The sequence below is a fragment of the Colius striatus genome, chromosome 7, assembly GCF_028858725.1.
Source record: "Colius striatus isolate bColStr4 chromosome 7, bColStr4.1.hap1, whole genome shotgun sequence".
In the NCBI taxonomy this organism is placed as follows: domain Eukaryota; kingdom Metazoa; phylum Chordata; class Aves; order Coliiformes; family Coliidae; genus Colius; species Colius striatus.
This window is the reverse complement of record NC_084765.1, coordinates 37679244-37697842: the sequence shown is the minus strand read 5'-3', so window position 1 is coordinate 37697842 and position 18599 is coordinate 37679244. Positions and strand designations below refer to the sequence as shown.

General features: G+C 38.5%; 1 protein-coding gene across 5 annotated transcripts in view; it reads left to right on the top strand.

Annotated features, from left to right (window-relative positions):
• ADAMTSL3 (ADAMTS like 3) overlaps window positions 1–18599 on the top strand; it is a 189670-nt gene that overhangs the window by 131374 nt on the left and 39697 nt on the right. For all 5 annotated transcript variants that reach the window (XM_062000541.1, XM_062000545.1, XM_062000540.1 and 2 more), the window contains exons 13-16: window positions 2592–2796; window positions 3640–3787; window positions 5990–6074; window positions 13129–13415. In XM_062000541.1, coding sequence (XP_061856525.1) covers window positions 2592–2796; window positions 3640–3787; window positions 5990–6074; window positions 13129–13415 — 725 coding nt within the window. The remainder of the gene's footprint in view (window positions 1–2591; window positions 2797–3639; window positions 3788–5989; window positions 6075–13128; window positions 13416–18599) is intronic.

Below are 18599 nucleotides of genomic sequence, written 5' to 3'. Positions count from 1 at the left end.
ATAAGATCAGTATAGCAGGATGTACTTCCTCTATGCTGTTGCCTGTCAAGTAACTGCAATGCGTTAGTCTGTGCTAATTCTACTGAGGCTTCTTCCACCTTTTCATTTTGCTTTTTCTTTTCTTACCTGTTTCTTAGAAACTTGCAAAGCAGTCAGAAAACCAAAGTACTATAGGTATGCTTGAGCAAAGCTGTACAGAGTCCTTCACCTTGACCATCAGTCACATACCACACCTCCTATATAACATGAGGGCCATGTGGAGGGCTGCTTTGCAGGACTGTGATGTTTAGCACTACTTTCCCCTTCACATGAGGAAGTTGTGGGAATGTCGTGGGGCATGCTGTAAGGTCTTGAAAGCGTTCTCCTGTGGCTACAGCTGTAAATGTCCCCCTGAAATATTTTTACAGATGGAGATTTCTTTTGAAATTTTTTTAAAAATTTCCCAGGATGAAAATTTTCTTTTAAAGCTTTTGGAGTGCCTCCATTTATTTCAGACTTGGACTGTTGAGGATCCCTTGACAGCTGTGGGTTCTGGAAAGTATCTCCTTGACTGCTTGCCCAAGGCTTCCTTTTTCCCCAGTAGCCATGGACCTCACTCCATCTTGAAAATGCTTATGGGAGTATGGGATCTGGAGTGTGTTTGAAACTGATGAGATAAAGAAAAACAAGTATAAAACTCCATGCTATAAACACTTGTGAGGCTGGTATTACATATAGCACAGTGAGCTTTATATATATATAAATCCATGAGCTGTTAATTCATTGAGCAGTTAATTGCTCTTTACTTCCTTACTTTTTAAAAAGAAAATGAGTTAACACTGCTGTTCATTTAATTTCAAGAAAAGTGTAAATGTTGCTCTTCAAATGTATTCAGTACTTGAAAGATGAAATCAGTATCTGGGCATACAGTTTTATTCTGAATCTTTTGAATATATACTCTGTGGTTAATTTTCCATGGTTTGCTGTATGTTTTGTACTCCTTCTGTTGAGCTTAGGCATGATGAATATGTTTTTGTGGGCAGTTTAATGTATTGCTTAAAATAGGAAGTGTCCTCGATTTACCTGCTGTGTCACAGAAAGTGGGTAGTAATTACTTAAATTTACCTTTGATTTATAGACCTTTGCTTCATCAGCTGAGATTATTACTTCCTTTAGGATAGCTAAGTTACTCTTGATGAATTGATTTTGGTAGGATATTGTAGTACTGACTGAGTCCATTGTTCACAATGGATAAGATTTTTTTTCATGATCCTTTGAGTCTCTGCAGTTGTAGTAGGAATAAGTTTTAAATTAACAAGGTATTAATGAACCACAAGATGTGCTACAGAACTCATTTCCCAGGGCTTAGATTTGGTTTGACTGGATGGTGGAAAGAAAGCAAGGTATAAAAGGTGAAGGGTGAGGAAAGATTGTGTGGGAGCCTGTGGAACCTATAGACAAATGCTATGCTGAAAAGCTTGTTATATCTAAGCATGGCCTGAGCAGGATGTTATTTTTAGGTTTTCTTGAGGAGTGATTGTTAAATGTGCATTCTTGTGAAGACCAAGAAATAAATGACATAGACTTTGTACCCTAAAAACCGCCATGTAATTCTCACTTCAGACAGTGCAGCAATTTCCATCTTTATTGCAGTTAGTTCTAAGATCATGGATAGATGTCTATTTAGAAGACATTCCTTCCTAGCAGGCTGTTTATTATCCCTCTGTTGGAGGCTACTACCCTGCAGCTCTCATTTTTGATAGCTTTGTGTGAGTTTTCCTTAATTTGTGCATTGCCTCGCATCAGGAGAAAATTGGTTTGCCCAAACAGCTAAAATGGATGACTGGCTGCCTTCTGCTTGAAGCAGGTTGGAAAGTGTGAACACAAAGTCACTCAATGGTATTTTAATGAGTGGAAAAGTCTTGCAGAACTGTGGTGGTGACCAGCCAAATGGTACCTGTCACAGTTCAATTTGTCCACAGTCCATATGGATGAAGACAGTTTGAAATTAAATGCCTGGATATACCCAAAGCAAGTATTAGAGTTCCCATAAAAATTCTTTCATGAACAAATATTTTAAACATAATCTGCATGACGTGGGCAGTGATGAGCAGCTGGGGGTAATAACACCCTCAGTCAGCACAGCCAGATCTCTCTTTGTCTTTGGAATTTCATATAATCTCAAATACATTTGCTTCTCAGTCTCTGACAATGGCAATAAGAAGATATGTGATCATGTAAATTAACTGTGAAATATATTCAATTTAGATGATTCAGACTATTTGCAAGTAAAAACATTCCAGTAATTGAACTCAGTATACTCAGAGTCTTTAACTCACGTATGAGAATAAGATCTTTGGTTCTTTGGAGAAATACTCTGAAATTCAGAGTTCTATTTTTCCTCTCATTTTCTACATTAATTTAAGCCTGGAATAACGCAAGGTAGTTCTGTAATCTAGTGCATTTATATTCAGTGTGCAGTCAGAATCCAGCAACAAAGCTATCAGTGGGCTTTCATGACACTAAGGTTGGATTCAGTAGTTTTTACTTTTAATATGGCTTAGTGGAATAAAAAAATGCCTTAATCTTAATATATGTGAGTTCTTTTCCAGATGGGAACATAACCCTTGGACTGCATGTTCAGTTTCTTGTGGAGGTGGTATTCAGAGGAGAAGTTTTGTGTGTGTAGAGGAGACCATTCATGGAGAGATACTGCAAGTGGAAGAATGGAAATGCATGTATGCTCCTAAACCCAAAGTCATTCAAACCTGTAATCTGTTTGATTGTCCTAAATGGGTGGCAATGGAATGGTCCCAGGTAAGTTAAGAAGTAATTTGGACCTAAATTCTTGGTTTCTAAAGAAAGCCTCTGATCTGATGTTACCATGTATTTGTGTGCACAGATCTATTAGTACGTACTGGGAGAAGTTTGTACTAAGTAAATTGGCCTGATAATCAAAATGTTAGTATGTCTGTGTGGAGAAAAATGCATGTAGAATTAGTTATGCCTGTTGAATTTCTGCTTCACATGGAGAAGAAATTAGAGCCAGAGGTCGGGCCCCTTTACAGTCAGGTCGTTTGTTTCTCGGTTCTTGATAAATGCAATATTTCACTGTGTATAACAGCTAAAGGCATGTCTGTCTTGGGGCTGACTTGTCTGCAAGGGTGATTTTCCAGCATTCTTACCTTTCATTATAGTAACAAGAGCATAAAGCCAACTTATCTTGGCTGTAGTTATTTGATATAGTCAGATAGCTCAACACTTCTATAATTCTTTAGTTCATCCAAATGACATCACTGCCATATAGTGAAGAAACTGTTCTTGCAGCACGTCTGACCCAGCTTAACTAAAAATGACCACTGTGAAAGAGCGTATTCTCTGTACGTGGCCACCTCTGTTTCTGACTGTTGCCAATCAGATAAGCTTGACAGAACCCCAAGGAATCACTTGTGTTCCCAATACTTAGACATTTTTTCCAGGGTCAACTTTTCATTATTCACCTAGCAATGCAGGGACAAATTCATACATCTCTGATACCTGATTGATTGTGGAAATACTTGAGTGAATACATCATCAGTACCTCCAACTTGCCTTTTTTTTACACAGTATTTGTAAATATAATAAAGAAAAAGACTGAGATGATTGCATTGTCTCGTGCAGTGCACAGTGACCTGTGGCCGAGGCCTGCGTTACCGAGTAGTGCTGTGTATTGATCACCGTGGGCAGCATGTCGGTGGCTGTAATCCACAACTTAAACTACACATAAAAGAAGAGTGCATCGTGCCAATACCATGTTACAAGCCAAAAGGTAACTGGAGTTTTGTCTGGGTCTGTTATTGTTTTACATTTTTGTTAAGGGAATTAAAAGCCCCTGGTAACCTTTTTCAGGACTGCCAGAAGCTGGAATTTACTAGGACTTATTTCAGTTTTGGCAGAAACAAGCATTATGATTGTTGGTGCTAGGAAAAGTGCCCTGCTGATATTTTTTGCTGATATTTTTGTGGCCAGACTGTCATGAGGTGAACATGCTAAATGAATCTATACAGCCTAGACAAACTGGGAAAACAAGAATTAATAAGTTCAACATGGGGAGGAGGAGTTGTTCAACAATACTTGAGATGGGAAGGATATTTCATGTGTATTACTTGGGACCTTGTTCATTTGCAGCTCATTAAATGTGTCAATACTCAGTGGGCCTCATCAATTCATTAAGTTATAATCAAAGTGGTTTCCTGCTCTCATCTCCATTTCTGCATTTTTAAAAGATCTGTAGTGATGATGTAAATTGACAAATGCTCTCTACAAGAGCTGCTAAGGCATAAAAAAGTAGGTGGGAAGGTGAAAGAAAAAACAAAATTAGGAGAGAAACTAGTATATCTTGTCCCTTGTTCATTTCTGTCTCTTTGGGCCCAGAACATTTTAGTGAGTCTACTCCTTTCAGTTTTTATTTGAAAGGCTGTATTTCAAACCTTCATAACTCATCACAAAGATTTATGTGGGAAAAGTGAAAGGTATTTGTAGACAATCCTATGTTTCTCTTCAGGATGTTTTCAGACTCTAGAGAATTCTTCAAGCAGAAAACTATTTAGGATTCAATCATGACGTAAAGAATAGCACTGAGAATTTAAAGACATTTCTCTGGGTTTTTACCTAAGTTTGGAGGCACGGATCCTCAACTGGCTTACAGTACTCTGAGAAAAAGCTTTACAGAGTTGTGGGATGTATAGACAGATAAAAGGAAATAATTTTAAATTAATTTCCAATTGTGGGAAAGCTGGCTAACTCACAAAAACCCCTTTTCCTGTGAAAATTCTCTAATGAAGCCAGTCTGTCTGGAGAGAAATGTATGTTCGCTGTGATCTGGCGTCTTTTTCAGCTATAAACTTACGATGATAATCATTACACTGAGGTTTAGGCTACAATGTACTAGAAACCGCCTGCATTTGGGGAAGATGTGGGAAGAAAATAAAAGATTGAACAGGAATGGAAATTGGATTACTGATACTTTCTCGGTAAAAAGAGATATCGGAATGGAGCTAAAACATCTTGAAGAAATCTTCTAGTAAATGATATTTTCTTATCCAGTTTATTATAGTATCATAGAATGGTAGGGGTTGGAAGGGACCTTTAGAGATCATCTAGTCCAACTCCCCTGCAGAAGCAGGGTCACCTAGATCAGGTCACATAGGAACATGTCCAGGCAGATCTTGAAGACCTCCAAGGAAGGAGACTCCACAACCCCTCTGGGCAGCCTGTGCCAGGGCTCCCTCACCTCAACAGTGAAATAGCTTTTTCTTATGTTTAAGTGGAACTCTTTGTGTTCCAGCTTCATCCCATCACCCCTTGTCCTGTTGCTAGCTACTATAGAAAAAAGGGATGTCCCAACCTCCTGACACCCACCCTTTAGATATTTATAAATGTTAATGAAATGCCTCCCCAGTCTCCTCTTCTCCAGACTAAACAGCCCCAGTTCCCACAGCTTTTCCTCATAAGGAAAATACTCCAGTCTCCTGATCATCTTGGTGGCCCTGGGCTGGACTCTCTCCAGCAGTTCTCTGTCCCTCTTGAGCTGAGAAGCCCAGAACTGGACACAGGACTCCAGATGAGGCCTCACCAGGGCAGCAGAGAGGAGAGAACCTCCCTTGACCTGCTGGCCACACTGTTCTTGCTGCATCCCAGGATGCCATTGGCCTTCTTGGCCACGAGGGCACATTGCTGGCTCATGTTTAGTTTGTTATTAACCAGCACTCCCAGGTCTCTCTCTGCAGAGCTGCTCTTCAGCAGTTCGGTCCCCAGGCTGTACTGGTGCATGGGGTTGTTCCTTCCCAGATGCAGGACTCTGCACTTGTCCTTGTTGAACATCATTTTTATTTAATAAAAAAAATATATCCAATGAGATCAATAAGCAATGCCAAGTGTGAAGTGCTAAGGTGAATAACGCTCACATCTACATATTGCTTCGCTTTGGGAGGAATTACTGAATGTTTATTTTTTGTTTTTCCTCTATCAGAAAAAAGTCCTGTGGAAGCAAAGTTGCCATGGTTTAAACAGGCACATGAAATAGAGGAGATCAGAACAATCTCAGAAGAGCCAACGTAAGTACATTGTCTTTTACAGTGAAGAAACCTTTCCAGCATATTTTTGCAGATCATCTGGAATGACTGTTCCTATGCAATTTGCTTTGACAGTTGGCCTTCCTGGAAGATGTGAGCTATTCCTAATTTTACATCTCATTAACTTTGCTTCTGGAGCTCCTGTTTTGGATGACACAGAGCTACTCTAGTATAGTGTCCATATATCATTCATGCAATGCAAAGAGGTCTTCATTTAGCCAAATTAGGCTCTAATTAATGCATATGGGAGCGTTTCAGGAGATGTAAATTAAATAAAATCAGTTTTATCCCAGCTATTGCTATTACCTCAAGAATGTAGTGGTTGTATTAAAAATTAAGAGATACTTTCTAAGGTTGCCAGGATTTCCTTGGGGGCTGAGACCAATGCATAAAGAAAGTGAGAAAAACCTGCTGATCTCTGAGCTTAGCTGAATCTGTGGGGATAAGTTGTGATATTTTACACATGCGTGTGTGAAATAACATCTGGATTTTGTGAGTCCCCTTAAAATCTGATGGGAGTAAGCTTTGCAATGTTTAAGTCCTGGGAATGAAAGCATAACTTAAATCCTGTCCTTTTATATGTTAGTGCATCCACACAATTCCTTATCTCCTCTGTGTATATTTTATGCATATATGTATTTAAATATAATCAATATATAGTATATAACTTTCTAGAAAGCAGTAACATTCTATAATGTTTTCATGGGAGATTTTGAAGAGTATTTAGCTGTGCTTTGCCAAATTCTGCACTCATTTGTAGTAATATTGGTTTAAAATAATTTAGATCAGCTTACTGAAATTACTTTGGATTTGTATTGCTCTGAGAGTGAAGTGTGCCCTATAACTTCTTATTTTTCTTCCTTCATCTAACTATTCCTGATTTTTGGCACACATATACCAACAGGTGTGATCATGAGTAATAAAATCTTTACACCTGCACTGACTCACAGAAGAAAACTTGCCAAACAGGTGTTTGCATGGTTATGGTGACTGTACTTTAAACTTTTCTGTGCTGTAGCCCCTCAAGTCAAATGTCAACCTACTGTGAGTGGTTATTTCACTCTCCAAATTGGTGGTCCTGAATTCAGGCGGGGTAGTAGCAAAGACATAAAAATAAAGTGAGATTGTCAAAGGGAGTGATGCAGTCTAATGTGCCTCTTGGATGTCAGCATATCAGAATGAAGGTAGATAAGTCCACATCTAAAGTGGATTCAGCATGAAGCCATAAAGAAAATGATCTCTAGAATTACAAAATCATGCTGTGGCAACCGTGAGCTAAAGTAGTCTTTAGGATTTTAGGATCCTTCAACAGCAGTCTGACAGAACAGGCAGACAGGGAGACAACACTGTGGTTTAGAGTATATTTAGAATAAAATAGAGCTCAGCTGGACACTTTGTAATGGATTCCCTTGAACCTTGTGGTCACGAAGAAAGCTGTTATTCATGCCTTCCTAGACATGGCTGATGTATTCTGCTGCAGCCTCATGTGTGAAGGCAGCCATGTCCTGTCACAACTGTGCAGTTTTCCAGTTGTACTGCATTCTTTTTCTTCTTCACTTACTCTGGAGACCTAGATTTTGTTCATATTTCATTCATGATTCTCATCCTGCCCTGCGAATCTTTCCTTCACATTTTCTAGAGGCATCTTCACCTCAGTCTGAGAGGTTTCTCCAGCTACTTCTTGCTGATGACTCTTCTCTGATATCCTTGTCTTTACTGAGGTGTTGCTGAGGTGCCATGCTTTCCTAGTCTGGGTACTTTTGGGCTCTGTGGGACCCAGCATCCAGATTCTGGGACACTGCATCCAGGTTCTTTTAGCTTCTTTTTCCCTGTCTTCTGCTGCCACCTGCTCTTACTTTGTTTTAAGAAACCTGTCAGCTAAGGAGAAATCAGAAATGGATGATGCCTGACTTAATCTCTTGTTGCAGATTGTCTGTTGGTCACATGGACAGTGATTCACAAACAGAGCAATTTCTAGATGCTTTAAATCTCAGGCCCTCACCCCTTCTATATTTTACAGCTGATTTTTGGATGAGGGTTTAGGATCTTAAAAGAAACTGTACCAACAGGTTGTTAATTCTCCTAGAGTAAACTGTAACAAGATTTCCCTCTGGTTTTGATCTGTTTAACTTCATTTTCTATAATTTACACATGACACAGTGATAACTCACAGCCCACCTCTGACTAGCAGAAGGCTTATGATTTCCTTGGTAAAATGCCATCACTTTTAATTTTAGATACTCTCTTGTCATCCAAACTTAAACCACAATATGAAGTTTCAACTTCTAGTCCATTCTTTTGTTACAACTGTCTTTCTGTGCTTTTGTGTGATATTTTAGTTGATAATGAATAAGAGAATAAATGCAGCTGTGTTTTAGAACCCACAAATGATGGATATGTCAAAAGTAGCTTGTGGAAGATAAATACTTCTGCCTCTGTGGTCTACCGTGGCTGGTGTCCTGAGTTTACATAGAGGGGGAACGTTCAAAAGCTACTCCTTTTTTTTATTATTAGCAAAATAAAAAATGACTGCCCTTAAAGTGAGGCCAAGAAAAATGTAGGTCTGACCTTTTTAGTTTTTAGTTGTGGAATGTGATGACAGTTGATACCAATCATTATTTTAAACGTTCTTCCCTTGAGCTTTCTTAGTTACAGTGGGATTTGCAGAGAAGCTCCAGCAAGGTTTTTGCATCTCTTTTCTCAATCGTAAGTTAAAGAAATAGACATCTCAACTACCTTTTGCTGTCATGGCTTAGGATACAACTGAAATACTTTCAAAAGCTGATGTATTTTTTTCAGCAGCCTGAGCTAAAAAGTTATCGTAGGTTTATGGAGTTACACTTGCTGAATGTGAAATGTGAAGTCTCTCACAAAGCTTCCTGCTCATCATGTTTTCACAGAAACGTCCCCATTGTGCATTTGGGGGTAGACAATCCCACATTCTTCCCAGTTTCTTCTCTGGAAATGGTCTGGTGATTTTGTCCAACACGTTACACTCAAGGCTGACAAAACCTAGCAGTGAAACTCTGCTTAGAGCAAGCAAGGGTGGTGATCCAGGGAGGAGTAGCATGCCAGCATCATGGAAGTTCTGCCCCAGTAAGCAGCCAACATTTTAGATGCTTCTGCAAACTTTTATCCAGGCCTCTTGGCTCAGTAGGATTGGACTGGAAATATCACAGGAAAAGCCTTTTTTTCAGGATTTAGGCGTTTCCTGTCTTAACTGTAAGCAAAAACTGCAGGCACAAGGAAAAGAAAAAAAATATATATATTAAGAGGCACCAAGTTTTCCAAGTCTTTAGAAAGCTGCAGAAGGCTACACTGAGTTTTCAGGTCAGATTTGATTTGGTTGGATTGGGCTGTTTTGTCCCAGTTTTATCATCAGCTGTTTAAGTCCAGGTCATCCTAGTCTGGCTTTTTCAGAGCATGCCCAGTGAATGCACATTTCCATTAGTGTTAGATTGGTATCACTGCAGCATGGACATACTCTCTGCTGCATCTGTTCCAACTCCAGTCAGTTCCTTGCTCAAATTTTGCATTAGTAATCTTCATTGGCTTCTGTTGAAGATACTTAGAGTGTGACTTTCATGGTCATCCTTTGAAAAGTTCTATATTTTAGGATTTTAATAGCTAAATGTTCATGTGACAAGTTTAGCAAATGTCAAGGTAGAAGAAAATGTATTTAGGGTGTTTTTTTTAAATTTTACACTTTAATAAAAAATACCAGACACTAATATTTGACAGGAAAACCTCAATTATAAAATAGGCTCTCATAAGTCAAAGAAAAAATGCTTAGAATTTTATGAATTTCTTTAGAAATCAATTGGTTGATGAATGAAAATATCTCTGTGCTTCAAATTTCCTTACATTTATACAGGATTTCAAAAGAATGCATCATACATTATTTTTGGAATGTTTTAATGCATTCAACTAACAGTATACAAAACTAACACTAATTTCTGGTATGCTGCTGTCATACCTTTACGAAAAAAATTACTTGCTTTCAGGCTTTCAGACTGCAAACTGCTAGATGTGGTCCAAACACCAACCAAGTCCTTTAAACTATAAATGTCCATCAGTTTTATGTTTTAAATTAGGTACATAACTCCAAATGAACTTATATGTTTTTTTACAGAGAAAGGAGAGGGTAGTCATAATTTGGTTAAGCCTACGCACAATGGCCTTGATCCAATAAAGCACTTAAGCATAAGTTTAACTCTGAACACATTACAGTCCTATTGACTTCAAAGAAGTGCTAATGTTCTTAGGGTGATTTTTCCATGACCACCCCAGGTAGTTTGCATGGCTGTCTTTGAAAAGACTGTAAGATCTAATGTTTTAAGTTTATCTACTGGGATAAGAGAAAGCCTTCCTTGCAGCTTTTCCCACAGATGTCCATTTAGAATTTTTTATCAATAGCATCTGGATGTTGTGCCCAACCAGCTGTGCCATTGGACCTGATGGGCTGTTGGGTTACACCAGTATGGCTTTTACTCAGGTTTTATCACTGTAGGGCACAACCATCCAGCATTCTGATAATACACTTCCAATAAAAATGAATCTAGTCACCTAGTTCAAAGGTAGTCAGATCTGTGAAGTGATGAGCACTTGCAATTTTCCTTGGTCTCCAGAGGAGCTGGGGATACTGTGCCCTTTGTTGAAGTTTGTCAAGGACCAGTGAGCTCTAACTAAAATGTTGAGGCACTATTCAAGGAAACTTTGAAGTGAGAGGTTTTGACATCTATTTTTATTCATAGTAGAGTTGTAAAGGTATTTCACCAGCATCTTAAAGAATCACCAGTTACTTTGTGACTTTCATTATAAATGAAAATAATCTTTTCCACAGAGGAAAGAGGGTTTTTTGGGTCTATCCCAAGCACAACTTGGGTGACTACCACAAAGACAGAGTTAAGGGTTGCCTTATGGGTTGCCCACTGATCTGATCCCCTTTCCTCTATTTGAATCTTCCTCTGTATACACTGGCAAGAAGTAATTGGCTTAAGATAATAAACTATCCACAGAATCATTGTGTTGACATTTTTAAATGCTTACTGTGTATTCAGAGAGTAGATACTGATTTTTGCCTTGCACAACTGTTCTTACATTTGCCAACTTTCCTGCAAGTAAAGGGAAGGATAATTCTTAAAGATAAGGAGAAAACATTTGAGTCCTAATTTGAATTTTTCTTTCCAAATACGTTTTTAGCACTGGTGAAATATACCCTCCTATGTCTCCCATTTGTGTTTTGGTCATCAGCTGCATTTGGACATATGACCAAGAGCAACAGTAAACTTTTGAAAAAATATCCTATGATATTCTGTATTTGACTTCTTATAAATTGCACCCTAGAGCTGCTCAGGATGACTTCATTAATGAAATTCAGCCCCTTGGCTCTAGTGTCATTTTGAAAATTACTAGTGGAAATTAATGTTACCCTCAAAGTCAGGGAATATTATAGACTCAAACCTCCTTTTTTTTTCCAGTGAACTCATGACCTGTAAAATAAGATACTTCTATAGTTCATCAGGAACATAAATGCTTTATAATAAAAATGATGGATTATAGACTGAGACAGTTAGACCTCTTTATTGGAGAGCCTTCTTACAAGACTAAATCTGAACAGCAGCCTATGGTAGCATGCATTGGAGATAGCCAGATATGAAAAGTGCTTTTTTTCTGCCTGGTTGCTAGTTATTAGCATGATGTAAAATAACGGCCTTTCTGAGATTTAAACAGACTGCAAATATACTTTTTGTGTATGCTGAAGTTTGTGCAGTATCTTATATTTTATAGAAACATCTTCACGGAGTTTCTTCTTTTTTTCCACTGAAGGAGTTTGAGAAAAGATTTAGATGATGTCATTTTTTACCCTAAAAGGGTGCAGCTATTCCTGTTCCTCACTATTTCTTTTTGCTACAGTAGTTTGTTGTGTGTGTGTGTGTGAATTTGAGACATGATCTGGGATGAAGGGCAAGTGAAAGACTTAAGACACTTGAACAGGCATTCTATTCATAGAATCATAGCATGGAATCACAGAATGGTAGGGTTGGAAGGGACCTCTAGACACCATCTAGTCCAGCTACCCTGCTAAAGCAGATCCACCTAGATCAGGTGACACTGGAACATGTCCAGGTGGGTTTTCAAAGCTTCCAGAGAAGGGGCCTCCACACCCTCCCTGGGAAGCCTGTGCCAATGTTCCATCACTGTGGATGCGAATATGACTTGGACCAGCCAGATACTACTTCAATTTGAATAAAGATGGTAGGGACAAGTTAATGCAGCTGGCAAGCTGCTTCCAGTTATCAGAAACAAATGGTGCAGGTTAAGCAGTTGAGCCCTGAGTGATTACACAGGCGAAGGCAGCACATAAGAAGTAGCTAGGAAATGAAGGGTGGCTTCGACTCAACCTTACTGGTTACTATGTTGCCTGTGTGCTTCTTTGTACCTGCATTTCCTAGCTTCTCTACATCTGTGGATGAGTATTGCATCATTACAACACATCACCCTAAAAGTAAAATAGTTTTTCCTTATGTTTAAATGGAACTTTTTGTGTTCCAGCTTCTTTCCATTACCCCTGTCCTGTCACAAAGTACAACAGAAAAAAGTGATGCCCCAACCTCCTGACACCCACCCATTAATATTTGTAAGTATTAGTGAGATCCAAGTGCCCAAGTGTTAATGAGGTCTGTAGTTAGTCTTCTCTTCTTCAGGCTAAACAGCCCCAGTTCCCACAGCCTTTCCTCATATGAAGATGCTCCAGTCCCCTGATCATCTTTGTGGCCCTCCACTGGACTCTCTTCAGTAGTACTCTGTCCCTCTAGACCTGAGGAGCCCAGAACTCGACACAGGACTCCAGATGAGGGTTGTTCCTTCCCAGATGCAGGACTCACAAATATTTATTTAAGCATTTAATTATACTGTTTTTTATCTACTTTGTGTATAAACATACATTTATGTGTTTTACCTATATTTTAACAGTGCACACATAGACACAATTAGGTGGAATAAAATGACAGCATTTCTCTGTGATTATTTGCAGGTTTATTCCTGAACCCTGGTCTCCGTGCAGTGTCACCTGTGGCAATGGTGTACAGGTGCGAGATGTGAAGTGCCGAATTCTTCTCACGTTTACTCAGACTGAGGTTGAACTGCCTGAGGAAGAATGTGAAGATGTGAAGCCACCAACAGAACAAGTCTGTCACCAGCCATCTTGTGACAGTGATCCTGTCCCCAACACACCAGCATTTTCACATGCTGAAGATGGCAGTGTGATTTATGACTGGGAGTACATTGGTTTTACTCCTTGCTCAGCTACATGTCTTGGAGGTACCTTTATTTCTTTTTTTTAATTAATCTTGAGTATTAATGCTTTGGCATTGTTTGACATTGTTGGGTCTTCTGTTCATGTTACCCTTAATTAATTGTTGATCTGCAGGAAAATATGCAGCTTCAAGTTTTAATTTATTTCTAGGTTATCCACAGAGTGTTTCAAAGTACTTATTTCCTCTATATCTTGTGTTTAAACAACACCTTTATTTGATTAAGTAAGGTGCAAAAAGTTTTTGATGCAGCAGCTTGTTTTAGTCTTGTTCCTGCAGGAGTCTTGGCTGACAGGCAGTCGATGATATCAGCATGTTTAATGCATTAGTGATGGGCATGTTTAGATGATCTTTCTTTTCTAGGAACTGTGAGTGTATAGTTTCAGAGTTAAAATGTCCATGTTAATTCTTTCCTATCTTTCAGAATACAACCGTTTTCTGCAGTACAGTACTGTGTTGGCTTTGGCTAGGATAGAGTTAATTTTCTTCATAGTAGCTGGTATAGGGGCGTGATTTGGATTTGTGCTGAAAACAGTGTTGGTAACACAGGGATGTTTTAGTTATTACTGAGCAGTGCTTACAGAGCATCAAGGCTTTTTCTGCTCCTCGGCTCACCCCACCAGTGAGTAGACTGGGGGTGCACTAGGAGCTGGGAGGGGGCACAGCTGGAACAGCTGACCCCAGCTGACCAGAGGGTTATTGTATACCATATGATGTCATGCTCAGCAATTTGAAGCTGGGGGGATAAGGAAGGAGGAGCATTCGGAACGATGGTGTTTGTGTTCCCAAGTAACCACTATGGTGATGGAGACCTGCTTTCCTGGAGGTGGCTGAACACCTGTCTGCCAATGGGAAATGGGGAATGAATTCCTTCTTTTGATTTGCTTATGTCTGGGGCTTTTGCTTTACCTATTAAACTGTCTTTATCTCAACCTATGATTTTTCACACTTTTACTCTTCCAATTCTCTCCCCTGTCCCACTGGAGGGGATTGGGAGAGCAGCTGAGTGGTGCTTGCTTGCTGTCTGGGGTTAAACCATGACAACTGGGGATACGAAGTTGTAATTTGGGAGATTTGTTTTCAGTCTGACCAGCATGAAGATCAAACAGGAGTTTGTTTAGGACTTTGTGCTCTATAGGAACTCTGTGCCATACATCTGTCTGCAAGTAGTTAGGCACATTCCTTTTTGGATGTAATCGAATCTCCCTGTCGTCTTAAGTACATGTTACTAGACAAGGTTGCTGGTGTTGCTACATACTGTACTTTGGGACTGAACATGAGTGAGTTATGAAGTGTTAAGTGGAGGCAGTGGAGTTGTGAACACACCTATATATGACAGAACTGATGACATCAGTGGGAAGTGAAGACAGTTGTACCCATAGAAGAAATAAAAAATGTAGAAAAGGGGAGAACAGAAACAATTGGAAGCAGAGAGCCAGTCTAGAGCTCACAGAAAGCAGCCTCTTTGAACTCTCCAGTTCAAACCTAGAAGACAGAAGCTGGAAGGGATGCCCTAGAACACAGGATGGTAAGTGATTGATAAGTGCCTCCTTTATCATTTACTACTGCTGTTACTGATGGGGTTAATCCATAGGAATGGCAGCATATGTGTTCACTAAAGCAGATGCATCCCATTCCTTCCACTGCCTTCAGTGGGCATTATGATTGGCAAGGTAGAAGAGGCTGTAGTCCAAGTATATGTGTATGAAGATGTGATGGTAGTGACAACTATTGCGACTGTCTCTGTTTCTTCATTTTAATGAGGAAATTGTTTTGAGAAATAAGGATATTGTACTCTGACTCAGAAACAAGGCTGTCATTAGTACTGAATTGGTAGTTTTCTTTTTCATATCTCAACTGATTTTTGTAATGCACAATTGTTTCGTTGCCATCTTAAATCCACTTTACTACTGCTTTTTAACCAGTGTCTTTGTCAGAGGTGTTCTAAAACTCCAAAGGTTTTGAATATTGATGATATCAGCAGGCTGAAATAATCTCTAGTCTTTGCCAGCTATTGTACATGCACACATTTCATTGCCTGCATCTTCACATGTGAGTCCGTCCACGCAAAAACATTCACATAAAAATTTGCACTTGGAGTGAAAGCTGACAGGAATTTAAGGAGCCTGTACTGAAGACAGTAGTTTCATTTGCTGTCATGAAGGAATAGCAAAACACTTGATGAGCAGAATCCAACGTTTAGCTTTATTTTGTTCCCGGGAGAGCCTAGTGTGAGTGCAGTTGTTGACTTCTGGCACTTTCATGAATTTGTGAGGTTGCCTGACCCAGAATTGTCCTATAGGTGTTCATAGTAATCTAACCATTGTTTTCTGATATGAAACAGAAATGATCCATTCCAAGAAGTTAGGAAAAAAAACCTATCTGTGTTCTTGAGACTTTTGTGGTATCACTGGTACGATGTCTAGACATTTTTCTTATGTGATGCTCCTGGGAAATGTGGGAAGTTGTCAGAATATTTTATCAATGAACAGTTTCAGAAGTCCCTGTACTGTTACGCTAGTCAAGTAGCAGTGATTTTTTTTTCCTTCTATCAGTCTGGTCGTCTTGCTGCCTTGGCAAAGGCTTTCAAACAGACCAAAAATTACCTGCCGATAAATAGTTTTAAGGGAACCAGACATCTCTGTTTCCAACTTATTGCTATGTACTAACTAATGATCTCACTGTCTACCTTTTTTTCCATTGCATAGTTCAAAGGACTTGATCCACTTCTGCTAAGTTTTATGTTCAAATCTCAGTTCAATTAGATGAATCCTTTAGTTACAAGAAATAAATGTTGTCTGAGTTTTTAATGTCCCAATGTAATGTAAATTATATTAGGTACTTTTTCTTTAGTGTATATGTATCTAGAAATGGTTATTAAAATAAATTCCTGTGGATTTCTGTATCCTTGGAACTACTCACCCCCATTTCTTAGTGCTTGACTCTGAAGGAAAATTCTGCAGGGTCTAAGTAGGCTGCAAGGTTTATAGCCACTGTTTGAGCAGGGACTGAATCTCTGTTTCAGCACTTGTCACTTGCACCTTTTTTTTTTAAATCCTCACACAGGCTAGACTTAAAATTCAAACTCTCTGCTGGTCTCTCTCTGAAGCAGACATGAAAATTTGGATAGAAACATTGTTTTTAGAGGTATTAGAATTATGGAGATAGAGGTATTTGCACAACGTTATCAAATATCATCTTTACTTTCCAGTTCATCATATTCAGCAAGTTCTAGAGTGTCAGTAATACAAGTCTTTGATCGTTTTGTGTGCATTCTGCACTGGTTCTGTGTGACTCGTCACTCAGTTTATTGAATGCCATAAAACTCAGTCCTTTTGAGGACTTATTCACTCTTATGCCTATTACCATAATTAATATTTCATTCATCAATCTTTCCATAAGTGCATATAAAAGTTGTCCAGGCCAGTTTGTCATGAGGCAGACATCACTTTTAACATCCATAGGAAACTCTGTAACCATCCTGAAAGCTGAAGATCTACTTTGTCTTCAGTGCCAAGCTGAAAATAAGCCAATTGCACGCTCAGGGATCTCAGGACTTGTCATAAGTTTCCCAGATTATTATTTTTTTTCAATTTTCATCTGAAGAACTTTGACCCTGATGTGAGAGCTCCCAGGATAACTTTGATTTTCATAATATTGTCAGTGAGAAGTAATAGTTATCAAAATAGAGTACTCCCGAGGAGAAGTGTTTTTCTTGTAATCTGCAGTATTTCTTTAGTGTGGTCAATGGTTTAACTGCTCTACAATATTTTAAAATTAATATATGTTAATCTTTCCATTAAATAAAATAATGGAACATTTTCTGGGTCACTGTTTAAAAATACCTTTAGTGGCAAGAGTCAGAGTTTGATAGTTATTGTTATTTATATTCCATGTTCTTAAAAATTGTGATTCAGATCCCCTAAAATCATTACATTGGTGTAAAAAATAATGAGATTAAACAATAAAACCAAATGCCCTTTGTGTTGTTTCCTTTATAGCCTGTGACTTTGGAAGCTTTAGAGCACAGTCAAGTTGTGTTTTCAAGCTTTTGTCTGGACCATAATGGCTAAAAATCTATTTTATTTGTAAGAAACCTGAGGTTTCCAGAAAATCTATGGATTCTAGCCAAATTGAAGAAAAACAATGACCATTCTGAGACTCACATTGAGAGAATTTGCAAGTGTTAGAGGCAATTTGGTTACTAGTTACTAGTCTTTAACTGCAGACACTGTTTACACTTTTACAGGAGTGTAAATAACATGACTAGTTTCTTTACAGGAAGCTCAGGCACATGTAGGAGTTGGCATTTCTTCTGAGTTATTTTCAGCTGATAGTACACGTTTTTTAGTCACCAAACTGAGTCTAACAGAAATAAATGACTGTCCTTCCTCTTCCAGTTGCAGAGAATAGATCCACTTTCTTACTCTTTGAACAGAAACTTTCCACCTTCATTTTCTTTGAACTCTAAAAAAGGCAGAAACAAAAATCTGGTTTTTTTTTAAGCATTCTGATCCTTTAATGTAACTTCATGCACTGTGTACTTCACTACATAGAAAAGCTTGTCAAAGAATGTAAATGTATGTGATATGAATGCTGGGTTAAAAGAGAAAAATATTCTATTTCACTGGATAGTAGGATAATTACTACAATAGTGCATCAGATTACTGTAAAAATACTTAATGCTCCCTGCTGCATGCATAATGTTTTAGTTAAATTATCTACAGTGTTTATTTTGTAGGCCAAGAAAGTAATACATATAAAACTTTGCTTGTTTGAATAATAGATTTTTCCATTTTCCAAATGACGTAGAGCAAGAAATTTATCAGTGACTGAAGTTCCCAACTAATGGAAAATTATAGTTCAGGGTAAGAAATCTGATTTCTTGTCAAGACATTTTGACAGTTAAGTTCAAGCAAATGCTGCATGAATTAAGTGTAGTTATCTATTGAATAAAGTCGTTGAACTGAGAAACAAGGAGCAGGAAGGGAATGTGTGGTACATTTTTAACAACTGTTTAATGTCTGTTTTGTATTCATGGCATCAAAACAGGGTGCCACGTTTCTTTCAATAAGGCCTCTGTGAGGAAGTAATCCCTACTGCAGTTTGGGCTCTGTAGATAAGTCAAGTGAAAGATGAACATCATATCAACATTTTCTTCTGATAATGCAATTAAAGCTAGGTAGATTTT